Source organism: Pseudorca crassidens, chromosome 6 (assembly GCF_039906515.1).
Source record: "Pseudorca crassidens isolate mPseCra1 chromosome 6, mPseCra1.hap1, whole genome shotgun sequence".
NCBI lineage: Eukaryota > Metazoa > Chordata > Mammalia > Artiodactyla > Delphinidae > Pseudorca > Pseudorca crassidens.
In genome coordinates this window covers 78,720,622-78,736,139 of record NC_090301.1, presented here as the reverse complement: position 1 = coordinate 78,736,139, position 15,518 = coordinate 78,720,622, and the positions used below count along the sequence as shown (strand labels likewise).

The following is a 15,518-nucleotide window of genomic DNA, read 5'->3' as shown; positions in this document are numbered from 1 at the left end:
AACTTGCTAAGGTCACACGGAACTAGGGTTGGAATCTAGACCAATCTAAACGCAGCTCTTAAACATCACAGTACAGTTATCTCCTGTTGCTAAATGATTTGTTGCTAATACTTCAAGAAGTACTGGACTTGCAGTTTGAAGACGCACTAAATTTAGTCTGGTAAACTTGGGCGATTCACTTACATTTTGAATTTCAAGTCCCTCGCGGGTTAAATACGGGCCAAAACACCCCCACCTGCAAGGTGACCTGAGGGGCAGGGCGGGGCAGCAGGCAGGGAAGGGAGGCGATCGATGACTCCGGCGCGCCGCTGACTGTTGGATTGGCTCGAGCCTCTCCCGCCAGGCCTGTCCTACTCCCGCGCGCTCCGGGGCCCGCCCCCGCCGCCATCTTGGTCTAGGAGGGAGCGGGCCGCACGCGTGAGTAAACAGCCGGAGCCGGGAAAGTCGAGGTCGGGCTGCGTCCGGGTGCTGCAGGGCAGCAGTGGCGAGGACGCAGGCCTATCTTCGTACGTGGGGGTGAATATCGGGGTCACAGTGATAGGCGGCGGGGAACCGTCAGCCTGGCGCAACCTCCGCCCCCTCGCGGTGAGACGCCTCGCTCCCCGGGCTTCTCCCGCCGCCGCGCCGGTCTCCTCCCGCTGTTGAAAGCTGCCCGGGAAACTGGTGGCGGGAGCGGGCCCTGGGCGGAGCGCGGCGTGGGCCTGGGAGCGTGTTGCGGCGCGCAGGCGGAGGTTCGGAGCTTGGGTTTGTGCGCGAGGGGCCCGGGGCGTGGACGCGGTGGCTCTGGGAGGGCGGGGGCGGGCGCGCGGGGCTGGGTCCCGGACTCACGCGGAGCCGGGCGCGCGGGGCTGGGGCCTGGACTCACGCGGGGCCGTCGCGGAGCTGTTTCTATCGGTCACTGGATTGTCTTCTCTTCCGGTCCGGGCTTCAGGGAGGGGCCGACATGACGGCCCCGGGCCACAGCCCCTTCGTGCCGCTGTTGGAGACTTTGGAAGACCCTTCCGCCTCCCATGGAGAGCAGACCGACGCTTACCTGACTCTGACCAGGTGAGGCCTGCTGGGGGTATGGGGTGGGGCACCCTGGCGGGTCTTGGGGAGGAGATAGTCCGGGTGGGGCACGCGAAGCGAGTTTGTGTATTCTGGAAGTCTGGCAGCTGCGGGGACGCCGGGGTGCGGTGTGGTAGGTGACGTTCCCGGCTGCGGGTGCTGCTGCCCTTAAGGTGCAAGCTTTGAATGAGGAAGCCTGCACGTGTGTCTTGCAAGCGAAGGGTTAAGAAAAGTTTGGTTGGAAGGGAGCGTGCTGGAGTAATGGTTTTTCAGCGTGAGCCACCTGTGTTTCGGGACAGTGGGGGAACCCACAATTGGTTTTTTAATAGAGAGCAATAAACCGAGTTCTCTTTTAATCGCAAGTGCTTCCCACGTTTTTTTTTTCCCCTGCAGACCATGTTTTTCTGAGTTAAATGTAGTTTGGAAATTGCAAGGAAAGGGTAACAACTGGTACAAAGCGATAAAGATTTAGTAAGTTTCTTAGTTTTTAACTAGGGGTAGATTTCCCTGTTCCCTCTTCACATAGGGAAGCTGTCAAAACCTGTGTATAGTGTGGATGCACAAGTTATTCTGAGGGTTTCTTCGTATTTGTATTCTGATATGTTCTTAAGTATCTTAAGCACTGGGTCAGTTAATTTGCCCGTGTTCTAACAATGTTTAAAAAGATTATGCAGGTATTTCATAGTTCATTTTTGTGTCTGCTGTTTGCATAAATTTGTGTTCTTTCTGCTTTTCTGAAGTCGTATGACTGGAGAAGATGGAAAAGAAATCATTATAGAAATTGAGAAGAAACTTCCTCAGCTATTCAGAGTTTTAAAGGTATGTATGTATATTTGTTGTAAATAGTTTTTACTTTGTGGGGAAAACAGGTTTTGCCAATTAATTCAAAAACTTTGAGTCTAAAATAAAATAACAGCAGGGTTATTACAGTACTATTTGAGGACTTACAGTGTATCAGGTGCTGTATCAGGTGCTATCTTAATTATCTTGTTTTCTCTCACTTAATCCTCCCTGTCCCAGTGAGGCTAGTCTTTAATCCCCACTTTGCAGAAGAAATTAGTTTCATGTGCCTAAAGTCGGCCGTGGCCACTTGAATCCAAAACTTGCACTCTTAATAGGAAAGCAGTGATCAGAGATTATTTAATCTGTTTTTTTTCTCCTTTTGTAGCAATGTACTTTTAAATAAAATGAATCTGTTGTTTTGTCATTGGTTTATTTGTGTGGGTAACATTCATTTTTTTATCTTCACTTACCCTTAGTTTTTGCCACTCTTGCTTAGTTAAAAAACCGCTTATGGTTATCTTGTTTGCTTGTTTATAGGGAGGTTGTGTAGTTTAACATCAAACTGAGGACCTGTGCTCTTGTCGTCACTTGAGTATACTGTGCCTTTGTGACTTGACTTTCCTTAACACGTAACTTAATTTCCTTGTTTTTAGAATAAAGAGGTTGAACTAAATCTCCAAAGTCCCTTTGAGTTTTTATTTTTGTGACCCTGTTTTTGTGCTTTTAAATGGAAGTATTCTGTCAAGATGTTCATTATACATTTTACCATGATTTCGGGCCAAATGTTGAGGCATTGGGGGTACTACCTTGCCTACTCTTAAATATTCCTGTTATAGTCATCAGTGGTTTTTGTTCATGTAAGCAGGAACTTTATTGTGTAGTAGGTCAAGACTTGTTAATAGTATAAACAATATTAATGGTATTATTTATTGTCCCATTTTTCTTCATTGTCATTTTCCACATTCTTGTAGTGTATTTGTTGTGATGAAGACATGCATAATGTATTTGGTATTTGAAAGCATGTAGGATCAGAAACTCATTTGTATGCGTTTTGAGTCAAGTTGCATTGTTTGTAAATAGGGTTTGTAACTAAAATGCCTAATAATTATTTAGAAGCATGTGGGTGGTTAATAGGAAAATCAAAAGTTGATCACACACATATTAGCTACTATCTAGGAGATATAGTAGTAGCTCTCATCGTCTTAAGTGTTTAAGACTTTGTATCTCAGGGTGTAGTATTTTGGATGTTTGGTTTGATTAATTATGAAAGGGGTGCTCCAAGGAAGTGTCTCTTCTTATATTTGACTACTAACATATACCATTCTTCTCTGTCAAGAGTAGCAGATAGTCGAGGATTCCTTGGATATTGGATTCAGAGAAATGGGGGGATTTGAAGATAAATCACTTTGGAATGGGAAATGGTACCAAGAATGCAGGGTTACAAGTAAATGTAGGGTTGGGGCAAGACTCCCTTTGACAGGTTTGGGATTTTATAACTTTTACATATAGAATATGCATTGGGCTTTGAATTCCAGATGGTTATGGACTCAAATTCTCCTGTCTGTGAAGTATTGAGATAATGTTTAAAGGTCCTAGCTAAATAATGTTTAAAGGTCCTAGCACTTTAGCTACTTAGTAAATGTTACATTCCAGCTCCTTCCCTCTCTGTTAGAGGTGTTGCTCCACTCCATAGCTAATATGTCAGCTTTTGCCTTTGAGTCTTGCTTTCTTTTTGTGGAAGGGTTTTGCTCCTACTCTTTGTTTCCTGTCTAGTGTCTTCAGCATCTTCCATTTGTTAGCTTTTTTTTTTTTTTTTGCTTTCAGATGTGTGGAGATGTTCTTTTCCTTTTAAGAAAAATATTCTTTATTTAGCTGATCTCTACCTAGTTTCCTTCTTTCTTTGCCAAGGTATATCCATGGCCTCCTGATCTTAATCCTTTTTAATCTGCTCTCAAAGATCAGTTGATTGTTGGAATTAAAATGTAAATTTGTTTTTAATCAACTTTTGCTGTCTAAAAATTAATTTACAGTTGTACTTGTTTGTAACAAATGTTATTTTGTTTTCGAAGACTCACATTGCCAGTCAAAACTCAGAGCTCAGTAGTGCTGCTCTGCAGGCCTTGGGGTTTTGCTTATATAATCCGAAAATTACCTCTGGATTATCAGGTAAATTTATTGTGATATAGTATTTTTAGAGTTTATAGTTTGATACTGTTAAAAGTACTGTTACCTCTCTATTAGTTTCATAACCTGTAGTTTAGGATTTGCTTCTGAGAAAGTGTTTAGGTTATATCATTGTTGGAAGGTTTCTTTTCCTTAGATGTAGTTCTGACTGTGTTACCATAAGGTTTGCTGTAAAAGAAAATAAAATAAGCCTATTTAAAAATAATTGTTGCAAAAACTGAACCTTGTCCTTTATAAAAACACACCTGCTTTGGAAGTTTATAATTAGATGGAATTAATTTTGGAAGTTAGATGGTCATTTATTTTACACAAGCATGTGTTAAGGAACATGCTGTAATTTGAAAAGTTCTTTCACCTAGTGGTAAATGAGATAATTTGGAGCTAAAAGTGGTAATGAAAGCACAGGATCTGATGCTTTTCTGAGTTTTCAAGCATCCTTGGCCCTCTGTATCCTTGGATGCAGAACCCACGGATGTGGAAGGCATAAGGGACATGAGCATCTCTTGGATTTTGATATTCCTGAGAGGGGGTCCTAGAACCAGTTTCCCATGGATATCAGGGAGGATTGTGATCTTAATTATCGTTCTGTAAGTAGCTTGTCATGGTAAAGGAAACCTGGGAGGTGATCTTTAGAGAGAGGAAATTAGGAATAGGGATTAAGGATATCAGAAAGTTGTTACCATCTTTTTTTTCTGAGGAAAAAGTTTCTGCTTTTTTTATATATAGAAATGTTAGCCATCTAAAGTAGGAGTTGTTCATTTTGGAGCAGAGATAAAGGATTCATAATGTCTTGCCAAAAATTGACTTGTATGTTCATACCTAATAATAAGACCTTATAGAAATATTTTAGTTGAAAAATATCTGATTTAGAGGCTACTATCTGTTTTCTCTGAGAATACCTTCCCTCTGACCTGAGTTTTGTGTTTTGGGAAGAAGTTTGATATCAGCATTGGTTCTCTGGTCCTTTTCTCTGGATATGCATTTAACTTTTTGACACTGAAGGGAACAGGATTTTTCTCTGTTTTTCTGTTAGAGATTTTAAAGGATGTAAATGATTCCACATAATTAAAACTGCTTATTTTTCAGAGACAAATATTCAAGAACTGCTTTCAAAACTGAATGATATTGTTAAGAATTCAGATAAAAATGTACGTACTAGGGCACTTTGGGTGATATCCAAACAGACGTTTCCCACTGAAGTTGTTGGCAAAGTAGTGAGTATAGTTTTTGTATATGTCTTCTTAACCACATGCCAGTTAAAAACTTCAGACTTATTCGATTTGTATTTATTTGGTTCTGTCTTTCAGGTATCGAGTATAATTGATTCATTAGAAATAGTCTTTAATAGAGGAGAGATGCATTCTGCTGTTGTGGATTATGAAGCATTAAATGTCATCATAAGGTATGAGTTTGTATGCTATGGAATTTAGAAGAACAGTTTCAGTAAATTTAGAATTTACTTTAAGGAGTAGTCTTTTGGGACTTGAATTTGAGTTAAACATTAAAAGAAGGAAATGTCTTCTAGACTAAAAGCAAGTAACAAGAAGAAGGAAGTAGATGTGCATAAGTTACTAGGTTTCTTTATTTTTACTGAGACAGTCCTTAAAATACAGCCTTGGTTCTGCTGCTACTGCTAACACACTTCTGGTTTTAAAAATTATTTCTGTTAAAGCTTTTGCAAGAGTTTAAAAAATAATACAGACTTTTACGTGAGCTGTAACAGGCATTTAGGAAAGCATTAAATAATTCCTAGCAGCAGATGAGGGGAACAGGAAAATCCCCTGTCTTCTTCCTACACATCCTTGCTTTTCATAATGGATGTGCTGACAGCATGAACTGTTGATGTGCTTTGCCTTAACTTGTTTTTCATTCTTTGAAAGTTTTCTTTAGTTGTTGAGCTCTATATTTTAACTACTTAGTGTTTTGATGCCCTGATTGATGTTCACAGTGTATCATGGTTCTCTGCTGTCCTGTCTTATAAGAATATTGAACTTAATTCTGTAAAAATAATTAGTATTTACATTTTTTTAATCTGAAGGAAAGATAATACGTTCTCCTTATTTGAAAAGTTTATTAAAATAATAGGGAAGTCTACAAATTAGCAATTAAAAATTAGATCTATTTTTGTGTGTGTATATATGTGTATATAGTATTGTAAAACAGTTGGACCATACTATGCATATTTCTGCATACTTGTGTACTGTATATTTTCCTGGTACTTTAGACGTAAAAGGTGAGGTCAAACTAATTTAGTCATTGATTTCTCTACACAGGCTAATTGAACAAGCCCCAATTCAAATGGGAGAAGAGTCAATTAGATGGGCAAAATTGGTCATACCATTAGTGGTTCATTCGGCCCAAAAGGTACATTTGCGGGGAGCTACTGCTCTAGAGATGGGAATGCCGTTGTTACTTCAGAAACAACAAGAAATAGCATCTATCACAGAGCAGCTTATGACTACCGTAAGTAATACTTGAAGGATTTTTTGGATACTGCATTGTAAGGTTTTGCACCAAGCTTAGGGCTCATATTGGTGTAATTGCTCTATGATCTAGGAAGTTCCTCTTTGAATTAATACAAAGAATTGTTTAAGTTAATGTAGTCACACTGATCCTATATTATAGTAAGGAAGGGAGCTGTCTATTCAGTGTTATTACAATCCAGGCATTTTACCCCATCCCCAACGAATGGTGATTGCAAGAAATTGCATTTTTGGAAAAGGGAGAACATTAACTGATTCATCGCTATCTGGATTGTTATAGCATAATCCCAGTAGATACAAATTTAATGCACACAAGTGCATCTAGTGTGTACAGTTTCCTAAAGTTATTACTTACCCCAGGTTTTAGGTTTTTCAACCTTTGTCATATTTATTGAGCACCTGTTATATACTGGACATTGTTTTAGGTACTGTGTGTATAGCAGTGAACAAAAGCAACTTGTGGAGCTTATTTTCTAGTGGGAGAGATACTAAAGTATATGGTATATTTAGTAAAGAGCATTAATGGAAAACAGCAAGGACTGGATGGAAAGTGCCATCGGAGAGGAAGGGTGAGGTGGTCAGGGAAGGAAAAAGAATAGGTTATTTGAAAGGTGATTTGAAGGTGATATAGGAGTTAGCTACCTGAATAATATGCAGTAAGCTCATTTGAGGCAGGAGGAACCATGAGCGCAAAAGGCCTTGCTCTGATATGAGTACTTGGTTGTGTTCAGCGAACACTGGGCAGTAGGATAGAGCGATGAGGATGAGAGGAGGAGGAGATGATACCAGAAACAGGGCCAAATCACATAGGACCTCGGGGGCCATTGTAAGGCATTTGGTTTTTACTCTGGGTTATATTGAAAACCGTATTTGAAGCTTTTGAGTCTACAAGTGATATGCATACTTTGGTTTTAAAGGGATCAGTTTGCGTTGAGAAAAAAAAACTCTACGTAGGAGCAGGGAGACTAGTTGGGAGACATTACAGTAATCCAGGAGGTGGTGGAGATGTCCAGATTCTAAAACCTGGGGTTTTGTTTATTTTTTAAAATTCAGGATGCCTCATGGTAAGGTTTGGAGTCTAAAAGTGACGCCAGTGTCTTTGTAAGTTTTTTTAATTGATAAATTTATTTCTTAAGAGCGTATACAGTCAACCCTTGAACAACTTGAGTTTAATCCTTGTATAATTCATAGTCGGCCCTCTGTAGTCATGGTTCCTCTGCATCCTTGGATTCAACCAACCACGGACTGTGCAGTATTGTAGTATTTACTACTGAAAAATATCTGAGTATAAGTAGAACGCACAGTTAAAATTCACATTGTCCAGGGGTCCACTGTATAAAATTCTTAATAAATTTGAACTTAAATTTTCTCAGATGTGTTACCCATGAAGCTATTAATTTTTAAAGATAGAGTGAGTGGTTAAAGCATTATCATTTGAACTCTAATGATAAGCAAGCTGAAGTTTTTAGGGGAAAGTATATTGGTAGGGAAAAAAACTGTTGATGGATGGAAGAATGGCCAGATATGTGATAAGACAAGCATAGTAAAATGTTAGTGGTATTTATACTTGGATATTTACTGTAAAACTCCATCAGCTTTGCTATATATGTGAAAGTTTTCCTGATAAAATCTGGGAAAAGTTACTTTGCTGAGATCAATTTAATACTGCATTCTTTTTCTTTCCAAGAGTCTTTGGTAAATATTTTTGCTTTGGTTTTTAGAAATTACTTTCGGAACTCCAGAAGCTATTTATGAGTAAAAATGAGACTTACGTGTTAAAATTATGGCCTTTGTTTGTCAAACTGCTTGGGAAGGTAAGTACAGTTGAACAGTTTTTACATGCCAGACTCTTTAATTTCTTAACTTTCCATAGTACAGTTGATCCTCATTATTCATGCATGCCGTATATGAAAATTACTAAAATTTATTTGTTAACCCAACATCAGTATTTGTGCTGCTTTTGCAGTCAATTGTAGGCACGTGTAGTGGCAAAAAATTTGAGTCCTGCAGCATGCATGTTCCCACCTGAGGTTGAGCAAGGTTACGTTCTGCCTTTTTGCTTCAATTCTTAATGTCCTTTAAGCAAATGTCCATTTCATGATCCATTTGATGCCACATTTTTCACGTTTCATGCTTTTTCTTGGTGATTTCAGTTTTAAATGGCCCCAAAATGTAGTGCTGAAGTGCTGTCTGTGGTTGCTAAGCAGCGGAAGGCTGTGATGTGCCTTAAGGGGGAAATACATGTGCTAGATACACTGCTCAGGTGTGAGTTACAGTGCTGTCCGCTGTGAGTTCAATGTTAGTGAATCAACAAGATGTCTTTAAACCAAAACAAACATAAAACAAGGTTGTGTGTCAAATGGTCGATGAAAATGTGATCAGAGGCTTGCAGGAACCTAACCCTGCATTTTCCCTACAAGCCATGGCTCAGTGTTTGCTAATACAGTGTCAAGGCAACTTTATAGAACATAACTATGGTGAATAATGAGAATCAACTGTATTTTCTATCTTTAAGCCAGGTTTTTTTGAGGGGGTGGAGTTGTGATTTTCTTTATTGTGGTAAATAAACATAACATTTATCATAATCATCCTAAGTATACAGTTCAGTGGCACTAAAAGCATTTACAGTTGTGTAAACATCACCAGTGTCTACACCCACAACTTTTTCATCATCCCCAACAAAAACTATACATGTTACATAAACATTGACTCCCTCTGCCCCTACCTCTGCAGCCTCTCGTAACCTCCATTCTGCTTTTTCTCTGGATTTGCTAATTCATAAATTTTGATCTTTGATCCATTTCGAGTTTATTTTAATATATGGTTGTAAGGCAAGGGTCCAGCTTCATTTTTTTGCATGTGGATACTCAATTTTCCAAACACCATTTGTTAAAAAGACTGTTTTTTGTTGAGTGGTCTTTGCACTCTTGTTGAAAATCAGTTGACAGTGTATGTGAGAGTATTTTTGGGATCTCTATTCCATTGGTCTGTTATGTTTCTCCTTATGCCATTACCATATGCTTTAATTACTGTTGCAGTAGGTTTGGAAGTCAAGGAAGTGAGTCTTCCAACTTTATAATTTTTTTTTCACAATTGTTTTGGCTATTTGGGGCTCTTTGCAATCCCATAATGAACTTTTGAAGATCAGCTTTTATTTTTCAGTGAAAAAGGCCTTTGGAATTTGATAGAGATTGTGTGGAATTTGTAGATTGCTTTGGGTAGTATTGACATTTTAATGATATTAAATCTTCCTATTCATGAACACTGGATGGTTTTCCATTTATTTAGGCCTTTTCAAATATACTGTGTAGGTTTTAGTTTAAAAGTCTTTCACCTCTGATTAGATTTATTTCTAAGTGTTTAACTCTTTTAGGTGCTATTGTAAATGGAATTGCTTTCCTGATTTCCTTTTTAGATCACTCATTGCTGTTGTATAGAACCACAACTGATTTTTGTGTGTTGGTCTTGTACTCTGCAACATTGCTGAAATGATTTTATTGGCTCTAGTAGCTTTCTTGTGGATTTTTGTGAATTTCTAAGCCAGTTGTTTTTGTTACATTTATATTCTGTTCAGATTATGTGTGGACTACAGTCACTTATGACTATTAAAGTTCTTTTTGTGTATTTTTTCTTGGGATGCATTGTTTACTTGTCATTTATCCATCTTTTACTTAACTGTTTTTCCTGCCTGTTTCAGTGTATTTGAAAAGATTATTAGTTTGAATTTCTTATTTTTCTTTAATATTGATTTTTTCATATGAATACTTTTTTTAATATGTTGGTAAAATTTTGGATTTATCACATTTCTGATATTCTCTAACGTTTTAGAAATGTGTATTATGCATTACCTATTTCATGGAGCTTTATATTTTGTGATGCAGAATTTTGCATACAAAATTCAGTACTTTAAAAAGTTTAAATTCCTTAGATTTTACATAGTTAACACTGGGTGAGTTAGATAAATGAATGATGATAGTGCCTATATATTGTTTCAGGCAGGTAAGTAACTTCTTAATGATTCTTCTTTTTTAGACCTTGCATCGAAGTGGGAGTTTCATCAATTCTCTATTACAGCTAGAAGAACTGGGATTTCGTAGTGGAGCACCCATGATTAAAAAAATAGCTTTTATTGCTTGGAAGAGTTTAATAGATAATTTTGCTTTAAATCCAGGTAAGTAATATTTAAAAATTCGATTTTTTATGGCTTAAGATGAAAAACAAAGCTCTTCTGATTTTTGGGGGGGGGCGCTTTATATCGAATATTTACCTATCATTGAATATTATTTTAGGGGAATAAACTTGTGGCTAAAAGTAGAATTCAAAGGCCAGGCATTATTGAAAATCACAGATATAAAGTTTATTTTACACTATTTCAAAAACTGAACAAAGTGACAGATGCTGTTTGTGGCTTTCTTAGTGAATTCCAGCACTTAGTTGAGCATTTTACATACTTCTTATTTAATCATCACAGTAGACCTTAGATGGTAAGCATTATCGCTATTTTCAGAAGATTAAGTAGTTCATCAAAGGTCACACAGCCAATAGATGATAGCAAACAATTTTGATTGCTATGGAATCAAAGTATCAGAGACAGAGGAACTTTTTTTCAGGATCTTTAGAACAGCGCCTGATAGTGGGCTAACATTAATATGTAGAAGTGATTCCTTTGATGTGCCTTACCCTTATCTTTTTATTGTTCACTGGAAGTGCTTAATATATATACGTGCGAAAGTATTTCGCCCAAAAGTGGGTGAGTATGAGTACCTACTTAACTGGGTAGTTAATCTTAGGTATAATTGATAGTTTACAAGATCTGCTAAATAATGTTGATTTCATCCTATGTTTTCCCTTGCCAAAGACCATTAATCCCTTTTAAAATGTGTTTTGTAAATAACTATTTGCATTAACTACAACTACTTTTATTGAAAATATTGCCAGACACAGATTTTAATTGGAAATGTCACCTTTTTTTGGTTATTGTTTATGAACCTCAGTGTGAGGTATCCAGGATTAAATCTGGTGGAATTATGTATAGTTGTGTTAAAGCGTAAAATAGGAGTGACTTAAAGAAGGTAAATAAAATGCTGTCTCATTTGAAGTAAGTCAAGAGCTAGAGAGTCTATGACTGGTATTACAGATCCAGGAAGTCATTAAGGAATCAGATGCCTGTCTTTTTCTGTTGTCATCTTCAGTATGCCTTAATTGCAGACTACAGGAAGGAGGGGAAGGCAGAAGGGGCAAAAATGAGCTTCTTTGCAGCTGAGTCAGCCATCTGTAAACAACATTTCAGAAATTCCATATACAGTTCCACTTAAAAATCTCATTGGGAGAATGGCTAAATGGGAAACTAGATAAAGTAGTCAAAGAGTAGATACCCATCACTGTTCTGAGTGAAAGCAGATCTTGTAACTAAAAGAGAATGGGGTATTGCACAGCAGTTGTTGGTGTTCTCCTCCTCTCATAGATAGAAATTCAGAAAGGATTAGAGGATTTGTTTCCACAGTGGTCTGACTTCATTTTCTTCTTATAAAAATGTTAATTGAAAGCTGAATGGCAGAATACTTGTAAGAAACATTGATCAATGTTATTCCACCAAATACATGACTTGACAGATGCTTCACAATCCTTTTCAAGTCTTTTTGATAAGTTGATTTAGCACAGACTGTATTATTTTATATATCCTCCCGTCACTGATGTAGTAAACACTTCAGGTATAAATATTTTGTTTAAAGTGTATTTAGTGTTTGTGTGGAATTTAAGCAATCTGATTATCGCTAATGTAGAGTAGAACTAAATCTAAATGAATATTTAGATTTCCAAAATCTCATTAATTGCACCAACAGTTAAAGTGTTTGATAAAATAAATTACTGGTAATGACAACTTTTTTTGAGGTAAAAATATACCTCTATTTTTTAATCTGTAAAATGGGGATAATGAGAATACTAAAGCAGCTTAGAAAGAGTTTCTCAACATTTTAGTTTATTAGGCTGGACAGTTTGTTGTGGAGAACTGCCCTGTGTGTTAGAGGAAGTTTAGCAGCATCCCTGGATGCAGCCCACTAGATACCAGTAGCAGTCTCCGTATCCCTGCCTCTCAGTTGTAACCAAAAATATTGCAGACATTGCTAAATGGTGGAAAAATCACCCCTGGCACACAGTATCTAATAAATATTAGTTATTATTTTTTAAAATAAGCCTTAAGTATTGTGATCTGGTCGTACTAAAGTTTGTCAAGATGAAAATTTTGGGTAGAACAGGAACAGCTGGTAATTAAAAAATTTTTTTTAAATCTATTCTCTTGCTATAGTAGGCTGTTGCATACTATCATTCTTAAAGTTTAATCTTTACCTCTTTAATGTTTTTACCTGGGTGCTAATTTTTTTTTTTTTTTTAAGAAATACTATGTAGTGCAAAAAGACTGAAGTTGTTAATGCAGCCTTTGAGTTCTATCCATGTGAGAACAGAAACTCTAGCGCTGACAAAACTAGAAGTCTGGTGGTATTTATTGATGAGACTAGGACCTCATCTTCCTGCTAATTTTGAACAGGTAACATTAAAGTGTTGATTACAATACTTTATGTGTTTTTTTTTTATTAATGTGTTCTTAGATTCTTACCAATTTAATCTTTCAGTGCTGTTTTTGCTGTGTTAGCAGAGCACGTTATATAAAAGATTTTTTCACCCAGACACAGAACTTGAGTTCATTTTCCTCAAAGGATACTCTCCAGTCATCTGAAATGGAGCATCTAAAACCTTTTTAATCAGTAACACGCAAATATTCTTACTCTAGAGGCATCATGAAAGATTTTTTTTAAAGGAATTGCATGTGACTTAGAATATAATTGAGAGTAGAGTCAGCATTACGTAATGAAATAGAAATCATGTGCTACACAGAGTTGGATCAATTCTAATTTTTTGTATCTCCTTTTTCCAGGCTACATAGTGATAACCAATCATTTAATCCCATTGTAGCTTTTCATTATTGTTACATGTGAGTTTTACAGATTCCTTTAGATTTTGATATCCTTGCTGCATTTAAACATGAAAGCTTAATCTTATTTTTGTTTAAGTAAAAAAGGGTAGTCCTGATAACTCCTTTTATCTTTTTTTGATTTATTTTTTATTGAAGTATAGTCAATTTACATGTTGTATTAGTTTCTGATGTACAGCAAAGTAATTCAGTTATATACATATATTCTTTTTCATATTTTCCATTATTTAGTACAGGATATTGAATATAGTTCCTTGTGCTATACAGTAGGACCTTGTTGTTTATCCTTTCTATATATAATAGTTTGCATTTGCTAATCCCAAACTCCCATTCTTTGTTGTCTTTTCGTTTTGTTTATGGTTTCCTTTATGGTACAGAAGCTTGTAAGTTTGATTAGCTCCCATTCGTTTATTTTTGCTTTTATTTCTGTTGCCTTGGGAGACTGACCTAAGAAAACATTGCTACAATTTATGTCAGAGAGTGTTTTGCCTATGTTCTCTTCTAGGAGTTTTATGGTGTCATGTCTTGTATGTAAGTCTTTAAATTATTTTGAGTTTATTTTTGTGTATGGTGTGAGGGAGTGTTATAACTTCATTGATTTACCTGTGGCTGTCCAACTTTTCCAACACCACTTGCTGAAGAGACTATCTTTTCTCCATTGTATATTCTTGACTCCTTTGTCGAAGATTAATTGACCATAAGTGTGGGTTTATTTCTGGACTCTGTATCCTGTTCCATTGATCTATATGTCTGTTTTTGTGCCAATACCATGCTGTTTTGATAACTTCGTAGCTTTGTAGTATAGTCTGAAGTCTGGGAGGGTTATGCCTCCTGCTTTGTTCTTTTTCCTCAGGATTGCTTTGGCAATTCTAGGTCTTTTATGGTTCCATATAAATTTTAAGATTATTCTAGTTCTGTAAAAAATGCCATGGGTAATTTAATAGGGATCCCACTAAATCTGTAGATTGCTTTGGGTAGTATGGCCACTTTAACAATATTAGTTCTTTCAATCCAAGGGCATGGGATATCTTTCCATTTCTTTAAATCATCATTAATGTTTTATAGCTCTTGGCATATAGGACTTTTACCTCCTTGGTTAGGTTTATTCCTAAGTTTTGGGGGTTTTTTTTAACTTTTTTATTTTATATTGGAGTATAGTTGATTAACAATGTTGTGATAGTTTCAGGTGTACAACAAGTATTTTATTTTTTGATGTGATTTTAAAAGGGGTTTTTTTTTTACTTTCTGATGTTTCAATGTTAGTGTAAAGAAATGCAACAGATTTCTGTATGTCATTCTTGTATCCTGCGTACCTTGCTGTTTATCAGTTCTTCCTCAAGTATTGGATTTTTTTTAGCAAGTTCTCTTTAAATTTTTAATTGCTTAATACATTGAAGTTTTTAAACTTGATAGAGCATGAACTGATTAAACTTGGGCATTGATTGTAACTTGTAACTGGGGTCATAATTTTTTCAAATTCTACCATTTTAAGTTCCTAGTAGGCTGATCTTACCCAGTTGTCCCACCCATTCCTTGGCATAATTTACTCATTGGCTACATTTGACAGGTATTGGAATGATCTTAGAAATAAGCTTGGAGTTGTCTTAGTTCATATTTTCTTAAGGTGTTTTTTAAAATGTTTAAAATGGTCTGTCTACCAATAGCATTAAAACTCATGTAGATGTTATTTGTAAAAGCTGTAAAAGCTATTTATGTGTATAATTTTCCATCTGGAATGTAGAGTTGAAATTTATAGATAGTACAAATTTAGGGCAAATATATTTGTAATAAAAATTTTCACTTTTCCAAGTTTCAGTTTTTACCCTCTGCATCAAAAAGGCCAATAAAATTTCAACATATCAAAACAATTGAGATCGCTTCTTAAGGATATTTAACTGCAAGACTTTTTTTTTTTTTTTTGCGGTACGCGGGCCTCTCACTGTTGTGGCCTCTCCCGTTGCAGAGCACAGGCTCCGGACGCGCAGGCCCAGCGGCCATGGCTCAAGGGCCCAGCCGCTCCGTGGCATGTG

At 36.8% G+C, this 15,518-nt stretch overlaps 1 protein-coding gene across 1 annotated transcript in view; it reads left to right on the top strand.

The window, feature by feature from the left end:
• The first annotated feature begins 378 nt into the window (after positions 1–378).
• Positions 379–15,518, top strand: part of RIF1 (replication timing regulatory factor 1) — a 65,877-nt gene continuing 50,737 nt past the window's right edge. The window contains exons 1-10 of the mRNA XM_067741965.1: positions 379–516; positions 932–1,047; positions 1,788–1,866; positions 3,900–3,996; positions 5,101–5,228; positions 5,322–5,416; positions 6,288–6,477; positions 8,219–8,311; positions 10,530–10,668; positions 12,893–13,044. Of these exons, the coding sequence (XP_067598066.1) occupies positions 944–1,047; positions 1,788–1,866; positions 3,900–3,996; positions 5,101–5,228; positions 5,322–5,416; positions 6,288–6,477; positions 8,219–8,311; positions 10,530–10,668; positions 12,893–13,044 (1,077 nt within the window). The 5' untranslated portion in view covers positions 379–516; positions 932–943. The remainder of the gene's footprint in view (positions 517–931; positions 1,048–1,787; positions 1,867–3,899; positions 3,997–5,100; positions 5,229–5,321; positions 5,417–6,287; positions 6,478–8,218; positions 8,312–10,529; positions 10,669–12,892; positions 13,045–15,518) is intronic.